General features: G+C 37.0%; 1 protein-coding gene across 11 annotated transcripts in view; it reads right to left on the bottom strand.

Annotated features, from left to right (window-relative positions):
* The window catches only part of LTBP1 (latent transforming growth factor beta binding protein 1), a 216759-nt gene that overhangs the window by 119521 nt on the left and 82389 nt on the right, over window positions 1-14849 (bottom strand). For 9 of the 11 annotated variants that reach the window (XM_055726094.1, XM_055726086.1, XM_055726088.1 and 6 more), the window contains one exon: window positions 12039-12206. In XM_055726094.1, the coding sequence (XP_055582069.1) occupies window positions 12039-12206 (168 nt within the window). Of the gene's footprint in view, window positions 1-12038; window positions 12486-14849 lie in introns of those variants that run through there. The other 2 variants (XM_055726095.1, XM_027805267.2) reach the window with 2 other exon arrangements.

Below are 14849 nucleotides of genomic sequence, written 5' to 3'. Positions count from 1 at the left end.
TGGCAGGAGGTTTCTGGCTAACAGGCATGATGCTCACAGTTGCTCTTTGCTAAATCTGCTTCTAATATTCTCAGTATCGGAGACTACTCACAACTATTTTTAGAGGCAAGGGGACAGAGAGTATCAAGGGATGACTTGCTCCTACGCTGATCATATTTGGTGAATCTACTGATTTTATTATAGCTGACATTGATACGTTGAGTATAACACAAGAGATAAGCCTATAATCAGTATACTAATAAAAAAACACCACAGGTGCTGTTTATCAGGAATTAATGCATTACAAATAACCAGTGTCAGACCTTTGATAATGACGTTAACACATACAGAAAAGCTACTTCAGGCATTTCTTCAGATTTCTAGTGTGTCAATATTAATCTTCCTCTGTAAAAGACATATGCAACTGAAATAAAGTCTCTAGGGAAGGCTGGGTTTGAAAGTGTAATAAGTTAGCAACACTTTTTAAAAGCCATCATTCTTAAAACAATTTCCTGCAGAATACAAAACTAAAAGAGATTGCAAAATAGTATGTTGCAGTATAAAGACTTTACAGGTATCATTTTAAACAGTGTTGAATAACTTACTAATTGTCACTGTCAAAGTGGGAAGACCAAAATGAGGGTGCCCAGTGTCTGATGGAAACCAAGCATTCCTATGTTCCTGGTGCTTTGAAGACTCACTCCTCTCTATAGCACACATGTGCCTGAGCATGCATATTATTAACATGTATTAATGCTGTATATGTTTTCAATAGACAGAACAAGAATTCAACAGGACAGGTAACAATGAACAACAAGCGTCATTGCTACAGGCTCCTTCTAGGCTGTACTCTTCCCTTCTCCTGTTAGCTAGGCAGCATTACCCACCTTTAAGAACTACAGGATTAATGTGTAACTTGATGCTGCAATCTGATGAAGTCATTTAACTGATCCTCTGCCTTGACACCTTCTCTTGTTAGGCTGTTTCCAAAAAACATACTGGACTCTTGCATGGAATAAAAAAGTAGTAACACCCAGTAGTGTAAGGCAGAGAAAAGAGCTGCTCTTAGACATCAGACTACTTGGTTACCATCAGACAAAATGGCAGTGTGTCCTGAGAAACATTTAAGCAATGGGTCACACCTTTGTTACACAAAGGCTCTGAAGACCACAGAGGCAGCAAAGCTGACACTGGCCAGGGACATCAGCACCCTTACCATTTCTGGCAACCCTATAACAGATATTTAAGCTGAGATTCATCCCACTTAACCTTTTGTGCCTCCTTGAGCCATCTAAGTTAAGAGTATTGTTACATGAGGTTTCCCACTCTGTCAGTGGAGAGGCTCACCCAGCAGGCCACTCAGGCCACCCACAGGCCAGCCTGCCATAAAGGTGTCTCTCGCCACTGACTACTTGGCACCTGACTCAGGCACCTCAGTACAATTTGGTGAGTGACATGAACCCCTAACCTTAGATCCGAAGGGTCAATGAACACTCATCCACTGCATTCCATACCACAAGACATCCTCCAATAACAAAATTGTTTAGAATAGAAAAAGAAAAGCCACAAAAACTGCAGTCATTACAAAAATTTCCATTATTTCCAAACATCAGGAGATTGCTTTCTCATTATTGTAACATTACCACAGTGCTCATTTTTGTGTGAAAAAGTTCACAAGAAGAATAAAGTAGGAATAGATTCTTTCAAGTGGATAACGATTAACATACAAATAATAGCTCATAATAGAGACCTTGGACTAGTTAAAAAACATGAAAAACATAAGCTATCTAAGATTTTCTGGCACTGGCTACATCACAAGAAATTGGAAAGTTTTCTAGGGAGTTGACCTTAAGGAGGTGACACAATATGAGAATATTGGGAAGGATATTATTCAGAGTTTGAGTAATAAATTAGGTCATAGGAGACTAGTGAAAAGCAAGAGACGCAAAGCCTAGAGTTCTGAAGCAGGAAAGGAGCACAGTCACTGCTAATGAGTAGGAAGGATAAAGGTTATTCTGCAGAGAATGTACAGTTGGAAATCCATTTAAAAACCCACACAACTTCAACACTTCTCATTGTGGTTCTTTTAACAACACTTAATAGCTGTATAAATTGTTGCAGTATGCACTGTGACTGGTCATGTCCAGTTCCAAACAATTAAACCATGCCCCCAGCTCCCCTGAGATGTGTACTACTGCAGTGCTGTACCTGGCCCTGTGCACTGAAATGTATGCAAGTACAAAAAAAACCCTTTAGCCCCCATTGTCACAACAGGCAGGCTTGGACTTACATAACTTCTGATTAGATTGAAAAAAGGTCTTCTAGCACCTACAATATACACGTAACAACACACTGAATTTAACATAATGAGACAATAAATAAGAGCAACACAATGGACACACACTAACTGAAGAAAGGTAATATTACAGCTTATGTTACAAAGCTGGTCTCCTTTGGTTCCCCATACCACCAGTCTCCAACGCAGGGTGTGCTCACCCCAGGTGGTATGCAAGACAATCTACTGGGATGCGGGAAAGAAAGATGGTTTGTACCATTAATAAATAAATCTTCAAAAGAAAGTCTACTTCACCTTTCTCCTACTCATTTCTAATTTCTATTTTTTATGTTTTATAATGTACATATGATATATACAGTAGTATATGTATATAATCTATAAATAAGTAAACATACATATATTGGGAGTGCGTGGTCAAAAATACTGTACTGATAGAGATGTGTGATCAAAAAAGTTTGACCGTTGCCTCTCAGGGAAAGTGAGACAACTCATGTTCCTAAATTATGACATGAAAAGTTGCTAAAAGTTCCCTAAAACTTGAAGTATCTGAATAACAAATATAAAAATTTGATTTCATAGCTCAGCTTATCTTTAAGTTAAACTAGAAATACAACCAACATGACAAATTAATGAAGTATATGGCTGAATAAAATACAGATGAGAAATACTCTCTGTAACTGGGTTTCTTAAAACTCAAGTCCCTTCCTGCGCAAGCAGCAAATACCCAATTTTCCTTCTATTAATTGACTGGCATCCCTCAAGAGTTTTTAAGAGGTTTGTAAAAAAACCAAAGTTCACAATTCCCACGGACTTTAACATGATTCACATTTGTAAATCCCTGGTTGAAAGTTCATAGTTAGTTCCCTTTTAACAGTTCATATTTTTAATGAATAGATAAGAATTTAAGTGTGTGTGTAATGAAGAGATAGTTCATGTTCCAAAAGAAAGATCCAGAAATGTCTGTGCCTCTATGTTACAAAACAGACCTCTAATTACAGCGATACTCAAATCTAAGAACTAATTATAGGTGGAATGGATAGGTGAAAGTTATATCTATATATAGGCTACACTGTGCAGAGACAGGGGAATTATCTGGAGCAGAATAAACAAAAGCAGAATAGACAGTAGAGAGGCTGAATGGCAGAAGACTGCAATCGGTAGAGCAGTGATAGCTCCTCACTTCCTTCTGATTGTGTTATGTCCAAAAGGACACATTAAATACAACCCCATCTGCTAAGAAATCTATTCATGATAAATGCCATATTTTAACCAGTAAAGAAATTTGTCAGACTCCTCTGTGCTTGCATAATTCAAAGGCAACTTTCTTCTTTTTTAAGCCAAACTTGGCATATACTTGATCTTCAGTGAGGTATGTGCAAAGACATTTGGTTTAGCAATAACAAAATTATAGCTGTACAAGGTAGTGTGTTTATTTGAATATGCAACAATGTAATCATTCAAATAAATGCATTCTTAGTTCTCTTTTTACAGTACTTCAAGTCAGATGTACATAAACTAATCCCTATAAATTAAAACCATATACAGTAAAATAAAGCATTATGCATTTTAACTGTGTTCTGTTTTGCTTTAACTTTGAGGGAAGCATACTCCATGTGTTTTTGAATGGCTGCAGGTGTGGATTTTGTATCATTTCCATTTGTGGTTTTTCCTATGACTGCACATCCAAGAACTGGGTTCTCTAGAATATACAGTTTGGTGAGTGCTTTGAGAGCAGATGGACTGCTGCTTTGCAGGATGGTCTGAAGCCCTTAAGGTGAGCAAGGGAGTGGAAATGAGTTGCTTACAGGCTTGTCTAAGTTCAACCTCATTAAAATCATGTGGCTGAAGAATCTATTTTCTTTAAATTAGCATCTGGCCTCCATTAGAATCAGAGGGAAAGATGTCAAATTTGAATAATTATTTTAAGAAATGCTCGCAGATACATTAAGCTGTATGGTGGAAACCAGAACTATTTGTTGATGACAAGTACTGATAAATACATGGAGGAAAGAAAGCATTCCTTCTGAACAGATGTGGATATCAAAACCAACAACAAAATAGTTAATATGTAATTTTCCTTTGTAATTTGAGTATAGGTGGCCAATAATTGAAAAAGTATTAAAACCCTGAGTACTGATCAGACTACTGAGTGGCACATTTACATTACAGGGTATTTTAATCTATTAGTGGTTCAGATTAGGAAAGCCTATACTATACTACCGGGATTGTAAGAAAATTAATCCATTCTCTTGCCTGCTCACATTTTCTTCAGAGAACAAAGAGAGACTGGAAAAAAGAAATAAAGGGTAAATCGATGCTCACAGTAAGTGGTTCCTCCCACATTGTTTTGCATTGGCTCTTCAGGCTGGGAAACACCTTTTTCCTAGTATCTTCTATAAAGGCAGAGGATGTAAACAATTCATAAATTAGTTCCACCAATATTTGTCCTGCTTTCTATTTTAGCCACTCAGTTCAGTGTCTGAGGAAAAATACTTGGCCCTCATTTTGCTACAGCTGTTACAATGTTGCTGCATGAATACATATTTCAAGCATGGTCATCATTTATAGAGATTAAATTTCAAATTACCAGCTAAAGCAGTGAATAAATTCTAAAGTCCTGATCCTTTCCTGAGACAGACACACACACTCTGAATGACCAACTTCCTTGACTACTGTTGCAGAAAGTTTAAAAAGTTAATCTCTTAACCAAGTTGTCCGAGAATTCTGATATTTTCAAGCGTCTGCCAGTGCTTGTTAAAAGAAAAAATATTTAATCTGGCAGCAAAAAAAATAAAAAACATAAAACAATAAAGCCTGACAAGGCAGAAGTTAGAATTGCTGCAGGAATCATAAAAATAAAACTTTTACCAAATAAGGCTACAAGGTAGCCACCACAGAGACAAAGGACTGAGTTGATAATACTGGGGGAATAGCAAGGTTTTTACACTGTAACTACTTCAGAAAAGGATGGTACTATGGCAAGTTCAAGTGCAAAACACAGGATATTTCAAAGTAACACTTCACTCTTACCCACAGAGAATACACTACTAAAAAAAGACTATACATTATCATATGCTGTCTTTGAGCTAAGCAGTTATTCCAGAAATAAACTCCTCATCAATTAGGCTGTCTGATGGAACATAATCAGGTTGAAAACCAAAGCATTTACAAAAAAAATAATCAATTCTCCTCAGTTATGTTATCAAAAGGAACTCATAAGTCTTCGCATGACATTTGTAATCATTTCAAATCCTCCATTCGAGAACCTACATGTACATCTGCTAAGTCTCAGTCAAAACCACAGGAACAGTGTTTCGCTGGGGCACAATTTACATAGATCAGACATGATAGGTCATCTACCCAGGCTGACACCATTCACCAAGTAGTAAGAAAATATCTCTCCTAACATGTTGCCATCCTAGCATCTTACTAGACTCGGTACAACAAAACAAGGAACAAAATACAACAGGTTGAAAACTCAACAGTTTACGCATCACAAGCTGCCAGAGGAGTCCATAAATTCTCACAAATCTACACGAACACTTCTACAAGCTGTTGGTCTTTTATATGCCTTTATATGCCATCAAATTTGTGCTCCAATATTACATACAGTAAATTCCTTTTCATACCAAATGATATTGAAAAATCTTCTTCAAACATCATAGTCTTACAGTACCTCTTAAATGTAGTAGGATACACATAGTATGTATCACACAGAGCAAAGAAACAACAACTTTATTACATAGCAAATGGGAGCAAGAAAATACTATTCATTCATCTCAGGTTTTCTGTCATACACAAACTACAGATAAAAATGTGCTGGCTTGCTTAGAGGTCATTGCCATTTTTAACCAACTCAATTCTTTGATAAAAACAGAAGTGCTTGAATAAAAAACAATGCTAGCTTCTACAGCATTGACAGAAATTCATGATCATGTATCTTGGAATAAAATTCACACATTTTATATACTTTTTGTAAAGTAACTGCTTTATATTTTCACAGTTCTAAATATGCTTTCTAGACCTTTTCCTTGATAGCAAATTCTATTAGTATAATAATTACATAGAGAGTCTTTTTACTAAATTCCCTTTGAATAACCTATTGTTTTAAAATGTACTGGTCAAATTTTCTTTCCTTACTTTCAAAGGAAGACCAAATACAATTTGAGCAAAATGTTTATGCTGCTTCTTGGAAGTTTCTGTCTATACATAATTAGAAACTTCTGGACAACCTCAATTATCCAAAAACATTTTGTACACAGTCAACACAGTAAAACAGGAAAAAATTTTGATACAAAATTCCAACAAGGAAAGTGCCAAAATTCATTAGGCAAAATAATTTGAGCACTACTGCAACAGGGTAAAAGGATATGCAGATCATTGTGATCCATGCTGAAAGTTTTAAAATTTATGATTCCATAAATGTATCTGGTCCTTCAAAATTTGAATGACCAGATACATTTTTCACTTTGGACACCATGACATCATGTTACCAAGTGATGTCTGGCAAATCCTTATTAACATGTTAATATAGGACCAGAGGGAATAGATGAGAAGAGAAGAAAGGAGAATGGATAAGCATTCTTATTCTTAGTCTCACAAGTAACAAGGAAGATTGGCTCACATGGACTGCAGGCCACAGCAGACACATCTGACATCATTCTCAACCTCACAACAATTCCTTACAAAGACCAGTGAAGCTGTAGGAGAAACACTAACTTTCACTCAAATTGAATGAAACAATAAATAAATGGTTCCTAAAACTCTGCCCTTCTTCCAAGGAAAAGCACACAACAAAATATTCCCTCATCCCCAGTAATGGCCTAAGTAAACTATGGCTGTGCACAGCAAAGCCAGGAGGCAAGACAACTGGGCAGGCTGTATGAAAAGGGATCAGAAGAAAAGGAGAAAGGAATGTTAAGATACTGATGAACATCGAAGAGTGAAATAAAGGGAGTAGCAAAGCTACAATTCTATCACCACTCCTAACACAATCGTCTCCTATGGTCTTGGGAAAAGATTCTCAAACTCTCCTTCATCTTCATCTGCAGAATGGGGGGTCAGTATTGGGACCAGCACTATTTAACATCTTTGCCAGCATTACGGACACTTGGATTGAGTGCACTGTCAGAAAGTTTGCAGACTACACCAAGCTGTGTCGTGTGGTCAGCACGTTGAAGGAAATAGATGCCATCTACAGGGACCTTGACAGCCTTGAGAAGTGGACCATACAAACCCATGAAGATCAACAAGGCCAAGTGCAAGGTCCTGCACCTGGGTCAGGGCAATCCCAAGCACAAATACAGACTGGGAGGAGAATGAATTGAAAGCAGCCCTGAGGAGGACGACTTGGGGGTGCTGGTGGATGAGAAGCTCAACATGACTCGGCAACATGCGCTTGCAGCCCAGAAAGCCAACCATATCCCGGGCTGCATTAAAAGAAGCATGGCCAGCAAGGTCGAGAGGTGATTATCTCTGCTCCACTCTTGTGAGACCCCACGTGGAATACTGTGTTCAGCTCCAGGGCCCCCAACATAAGCCAGGCATGGATCTGTTGCAGCGAGTCCAGAGGAAGGCCACAAAGATGATCAGAGGGCTGAGGCATCTCTCTGTGAAGACAGACAGAGAGCTGGGGTTGCTCAGCCTTGAGAAGAGAAGGCTCTGGGGACACCCTAGCAGCCTTCCAATACCTAATGGGGGCCTACCAGAAAGCTTGAGAGGGACTTTTAACAAGGGCCTGTAGCGATAGAACAAGTGGGAATGGCTTTAAACTGAAAGAGGGTAGATTTAGATTAAATATAAGGAAGAACTACTTCATCATGATGTTGGTGAGACACTGGAACAGGCTGCCCAGAGAAGCTGTGGCTGCTCCATCCCTGGCAGCGTTCAAGGCCAGGCTGGATGGGGCTTGGAGCAGCCTGGGCTGGTGGAAGGTGTCCCTGCCCATGGCTGCCCATGGCAGAGGGGCTGGAGCTAGATGATCTTTAAGGTCCCTTCCAAACCAAACCATTCTATGATTCTATTTCCCTGTTTGACACAGATACTGCCAAGTGCTCAGGCAGAAGTTTCCTACAGAAAGATATGCACTTCCACTGAACAGCATGCAACTCTTTTTAACTTCTCATTTATAACAGTTTGAATGAACTGCTTTAAATGAGACCCAGGGCTGCAAATGAACAGTGAATATAAACCTAATATTAAATGACTGCTTCCTTTACTAAGTTCTGTCATTCCTGTGCAATGAATGAGGCAGGGATCCTGTGGAAAAAATAGAATGTAAATCTATAATTAAACACATATGCCCAATAGGGAAAAAACTTGAAGAGCTTGAAGAACATTAGTTTAGGCATTTCCTAATTCTTTACTGCTTCAATTTACAGTTACAAGTTAGTCACTGTCCTCCCACTCTTTACAGAGAGAAGATTAATTTAAAAAATAGGTATTCTGGAATGTGGAATAATTTTGAGGAGAAACAGGACACATCACTATGTAAGTTTAACAGTGAAGGAGACAGAAACCTCATATGTTATACTATATACATCCTTCCCTATGCACATATATTGACTCTGTTTTACAAGCCTCTACAGATATATCAGGACTGAAATACCATACAAACTGCACATGCATCAATCCAATAGAATAATGAGAATCATCTATTCAGCAGAAGTTTCCACTCAGATTAAATGCTTTCATTCTCCAAGCCAATGAAATATTGGAGGTTGGTTAGTTTAACTGTGCAACATACCCTATTCACAAAATGACACTGCAAAAAAACCCCAAAATTTCACTGAAGCAGACTGGCAATCAAGGAGATCCTTCCTTTTAAATACCAAGCTTTCATCACATTCAATTGAAATGCTAGAGCTCTTCATGACAGCAGCCAAAATTTCAGCTACCTGAAAAGTTACATTTCCCCCAATCTGTTTCTTGTTGTGGGTTTTTGTTTTTAATGACTTATCCATAACTTATAAAATTTTAAGGAAAGAAGGTTTGTTCCTTGCCTGGACTCACTGGTACCAAGTTTCAGCTGAAATGACAAACTGAGCAAATTTTAAGAATCTGAAATAACCTATGGAAAAAATTGAGCAGCTTTAGTACAGGCACTGCAATTATTCTCTCTGTAAAGAAAAAATGTTTAGAAATTCAGTACAAACTTAAAAACAAACACAGAATTTTACTCTGGTTCATTGTTAGAAATAATGGATTATTAAGAACAAAGCGGAGTGATGCTAACTGCAATCTGTCAATCAGAGAATCTAAATTAAATCTTTTTTACTAGAATGCTGCTCTTGCTACAGAAATGCATTTAGATCTAACAACCCTAGAGCAGTTTCCTAATTTCCCCACTCATAGTAGGTTTCTATTATTAGTAATAGGAGTCTGTTTTCCAAATAGGGCATGTGAATTTATCTTTTAGGAAGAACAAATACTTTAAAAAAGCCACATTGAAAAAATGCTGTTCATTGCTTTAAGTACGTATTTTCTGACATGACATTCTGTTTCATGGTTGCACTCGTGAAGTATCAAATGATCAGAATAAGAATTTCCACACATTTTGGATAAACAGTAAACAACTTTGCTTTTAAAAGCAAAACACACAAGTAAAACATAATACAGATGTCAAAAATATAACAAAAATAAATGATCTCAGAAGACCAAATTACTTCTGCTTTATGTATCAGGAGGCATCTCTATCAAGACAAGCCTAAGGTAATGGGAGGCACTAGTCAGAGGACAGATATAAGAAGTATTTCAGCAGTACATATTTTAAACCCTGATTCAAAAGCTCCTGAAAATCTGTGGTAAGTGAAAGAACTCAGTCTACAGGTGTAGGATCTCTCCTCTCCGGCTATTAAGAAGTTAAGTTCACTCAGCATTTTTATTTTTAACCAGAAAGACACAAACGCACAGTTTAGACCTCTTCCTTATTCCTCTTCTGTAAAAATGACAATACTTTGAGCTGTGGTGAATGCTTTTGGTCTTTTAAAGGTAATAGCTACAGGCAGGTTAAAAATCTCTATACATGTGTAGCAACTTGGTTTTATACAATTTTTAAACATAACACTCCCTTATCTTTCTATCAAATACTATTATAGGCTGCTTTTGTAGAATATTTCTAGCAGCCTATTGTACACAGTGCATCATGAGCTACATGGCTTGAGGCCAGGAAGGAAGGTGTGGAACACGTCTTCACAGGTCAATTTCCACTCTCCAAGTTTTCAAGTATTTGAGAGAAGGTCATGTTACAGCACAGATTTACATAGCAGACAAATTACACGACTGCCTGTTCTCAGCATTTCATAATTTCAGTAAAAAAAATCAGGTCAAATGAAAGGGGGGAGAATAACCCTACCCTTTCACAGTAGTCAGAAAATCAAACAAAAAACTTACTTAGCTGTAATTCTTGCCAAAACATTGGTAAAAATCTGTATTGACAGTAAACACAAGTTGAAAGTATTTAATCTACTATTCCTTTACACAGCCTTTTTCTTTTTTAATGCCTCAGAACAACCATAAACAAACCCAGTGTGCTCTATTGCTCTTTTAAAACACTTCTTTTATCATTAGTCCAAAACATTTATTTTTATAAACGTGCATATTAACAAGGAATGTGTTACTAATTTCAACAGCTTTCACACACAGTTTGATAGTTTAGTAGGACTGTTAAGAGAGGGAACTGCTTTTTGTATTGTCTGTCTGGATCAAAAGAAGAATGATTTGGAATAGCTTTTTTCCCCCCTCAGAGGCTGAAGTATAGTGCATTTTAAAAAGGGCAGTATTGGCCAGCCTCAGCACTGCCTGACTTCATGTTTATACTAGATAGAGACTAAAATTACAATGTTCATATATAGCATTCTTTCAGTAAAAATTGGCAAAATTAAAATTTTTTACAGAAAATAATACTATGATATTTTCAAAATAGCGACAAAATACTTTCCAAGAGCAGTTAAAGATATCTTAATGTGAAACAACAAATTTAAAAGTGCTTGGGTATGCATCCATATATCCATATTTCTCAGCTTAGAAGACTAATACTTGCACACAAATTCCTAACAACATCACATAGTGTACAGTTAAAATATGCTAATCATTATTCTAGCCAGCTTTCAGGATTTGTTTCAACACAGTCAAGCAGTTGTAGGGTTTAGACTGGCATACTGCTGATACTCTTATGGAGCAAGCAGAAAGAATAGACTTTAACAAATAAATGACTGGCTTCAATAACTTCAATTGGACATAACAGTATTTTTTTCTAAAAATTACAAACAAGAAAACTTAATTACTCTCAGCAGCAAGAAGAAGTTTTAAGCTGATGTATTTTTTAAAAACTTTGTAGTCTTAAGGAACTCCTGAAAAAATTTTTTAGACAGATTCACGGTGTTAGCTATATTTTATGAGCATTTGATACCTATACAACAAGCAAAAAGAGGAAACAGAACATTTTGTGGAATCTGACATTTTCTCTGTTTATCTACACAAACTCTGAGGGATGAAATTTACCAAAAGCTTCAGCTTAGCACATTACAGCCTCGCAGCTGAAAATTCAGATGAAAAATATGGGAGTTTTTTCGTATGACACAAAAACTTTTGGGAACATTTCCGAAGGATACCAGAAAGCTTGTCTAACATACAATGGTTCCTACTCAGCACAGCCCTCCAAACAAAGAGTAACAGATGCACAACTGGTATTAATAACAAAACATCTCCTCCCTCTTAGTCAAAAGAGGACAGCTAAGGACAAATACAGTTTCAGGGTACTTACCTACTCTGAAGTTAGTGGCTGTCAGAGTGTCAGCAGCATGGCCGTTTTCACTGATGAGGGTGGTGGTATTTCCCTTCTCACAGTTGTTCTGACAGTTGCCTTTGGTACAAGTCACTTTACAGATGCTGGGTGTAAAGACCACTTTGATGCGACCAGTGTGATTTCCCACTGTCAGTGGAGGCAAAGAAAAAAAGAAAAATAAACAGATCACTTTGGTATCCATTGATTTCCTTCAAAAAGTTTTGGGAAAAAAAAGGCGGGGTGGGGGGAGAAAAAGGCGACAGGTCTACAGGAGGAGGGCAGTCTGCAGTGCTCTCTCTCATAGATCTCCAGTGGTGTCTCTGAAACAGGAGTAGGAAGCTTAGCAAACAGAACTCCGGGATCCGCTCCAAAACCACATTTAAAGTCAAGTCACTGGAGTAGGATTAGTAATCACAATGCTGCACTTTATTCACAGGCAGACAAAGAGCAATACCAAGGGCATGACAGCTTAAATAGCCAACCCTGACAGGCAGATGTAATGTAAAGAGGCTGGCTGTGCACCTAGGGGTGAATAAACTCTTGTGTCCTCCTGCATACTTTTCCTGTTTCTGCATTTATTAAGTCACTATTTGTAGCTCGACCCCTGGAAATGTTTTAGGCATGCGGCATGTCTGAAAACATCTGTCTCAAATCTCCTGGCACCCCAGCCCAAAGTGGTCAAACCTTGTGACGCAGCTGCCTGGACCCAGTTTTTTCACAGTTTTTTGGCACTATTTTTCCACAAGGATTTACATATTATAGACTGAGCTTTGCTGTCAGTCTTTGTTTAAGCAATAAATAGCTCAGAGAAAAGGGTAAGTATCAATGCTTGAAAGTACTGGTTCTCAGATCAAAGACAGAAAATGGCTAGATTCTCTTTTTCTATATACTTCCTTACAGGCATTTTAAAAAATTTAATGTAATGAACACTGAGCAAACGCTAACTTTGAATTAAGCTAATTAAAAGAACTTCTTGTTACAGAATTTGGTTTAAAAACAGATGTATTTAATCCTATATCTAACAGCTGAAGACAAAAAAAGATATCAAAACTAGTCATTAGGAAAATCAGGGGAAAAGAATAGATTCCATTTGCAATTATTTAAAAAGAAAACAGTTTGTCCTCTACACACTTACTAATAAATCCAACAAGTTCAAGTAAATATATCAAGGCATCTTTGTGGAAACTATTACTAAATACTTTCATATCAAACCTAACAATCCCAAGAAATGATGTACAGAAAGAAGAATCTCCTTCTTCCTCATGTCATAAAATAAAAAAAAGTTGCTGGACAGTTGTTTAACCTAGTTTATGAAATACCCTGTGGACAAACATATTTTTGAAAATCTCAAGAAAATAAAGGAAATCTTCCCACTTCAAAAGAATATAAAGCCGCCTTATTTCTGGCCCTTCATAAACAAATAAAGTAAATGATTGTGCCAACTGTTTTGTCTACAGTAAAGTCATTGCTCTGTTTGAACAGCAGCTGTAGTACAGATGCTCCCACCTTATACTCCCTAAACAATAGTTAGAAAAAGCACAGCACAGACAGACACAGGAATAATTTTTTTCAATTAAAGGCTAGTATTGTGATTTTAGTTGATGCAGAAGACACCCTAGATTCTTGGATGCCAAGCATTTTTTATGAAAATTATTAATACACCTTTCCCAAAGAACAGACATAAGTGGCTTGTGAACTACTGAAGCTAGAACTTCTAAGCTTCCCTTCTATTAGACACGGCTTCCCAAGCAATACTGCCACCTTTGTTATTTTATTTGCATAGTTTTATATACACCTTTTCCTCGAAAAGCCCAATACATTTTATATTTTCAGATGTTTTAGTAACATTTTTCCTTAAGGATGTGATCTAATTAAAAAAACACTGTTAGTTGAGTCACAAAAGTCAGTCTTGCCTACACTGTAAAAACCAGTATTGGGGGACCCACACAAATTTTCCAGCTTAGCTTAAAAAAAAAAATAAAATTTTGGCTTTGCCAGTATACATGGAACTAAACTATGATTTAATTCTCTTTCAGAGTATTCTGTACTGTGTTGTTGAGTGCTGAGGTGTATCAAAATTTAGGCACAATGTTTATAACAAAAACAACAAAAAACCCCCTATTTTTTAAATAGTTTCTATTACATAGTTCAATTTTACCAGAAAAATGGTGTAGCATAATTTTTTTGGTAGAAAAGATGCCTTAGTATGAGACTGAATTAGCATGTAAGTTTGGGAGTAACAAGATAGGAACAGCAGTTGAACAGTACCTTCAAGACCACAGGCCAGCATCTACAGAGGTAAAGAGTATCCACGAAAAAACATTTAAATGAAGCTTTTCAGGGAAGTAAGTAGTCTGAAAAATAACATGATGTATGACATAGCCCCTACAAATATTCAAATCATTATTCAGCAATGCTTTTGCTATAAAACAAACTCCATTCTCACAGATATTCCTGGTTGCAAAGAGCCAGAAATAAGGCAGATTCATATTCTTCTGACATGGGAAGATTTTCTCCATCTTTTCCAGGTTTTTATTCTTCTTTTATGTTCTTCTCCTTGCCCAGTAGGCCACACAGCTTTTAACTTTCTCAATTCTTCTGGAGACATTTAGGAAGGATACAAAAATAATGACGGCTTCCAAGCTGAAAATTGACCAGCATATGAGAAAGTGATTCAAGGCAGAGACATTATCTTCATCTTTCTCTGTAGCTGTACTTAAGTAGACAGTACTATCCTCACAATCCTAAGGTTTAAGTGCCTTAACAGCAAGCATAATCCATGCAGAATTA

This window comes from Falco cherrug, chromosome 13 (assembly GCF_023634085.1).
Source record: "Falco cherrug isolate bFalChe1 chromosome 13, bFalChe1.pri, whole genome shotgun sequence".
Classification (NCBI taxonomy): domain Eukaryota; kingdom Metazoa; phylum Chordata; class Aves; order Falconiformes; family Falconidae; genus Falco; species Falco cherrug.
The sequence above is the reverse complement of the archived record's forward strand: the minus strand, read 5'-3'. Positions and strand labels throughout refer to the sequence as shown.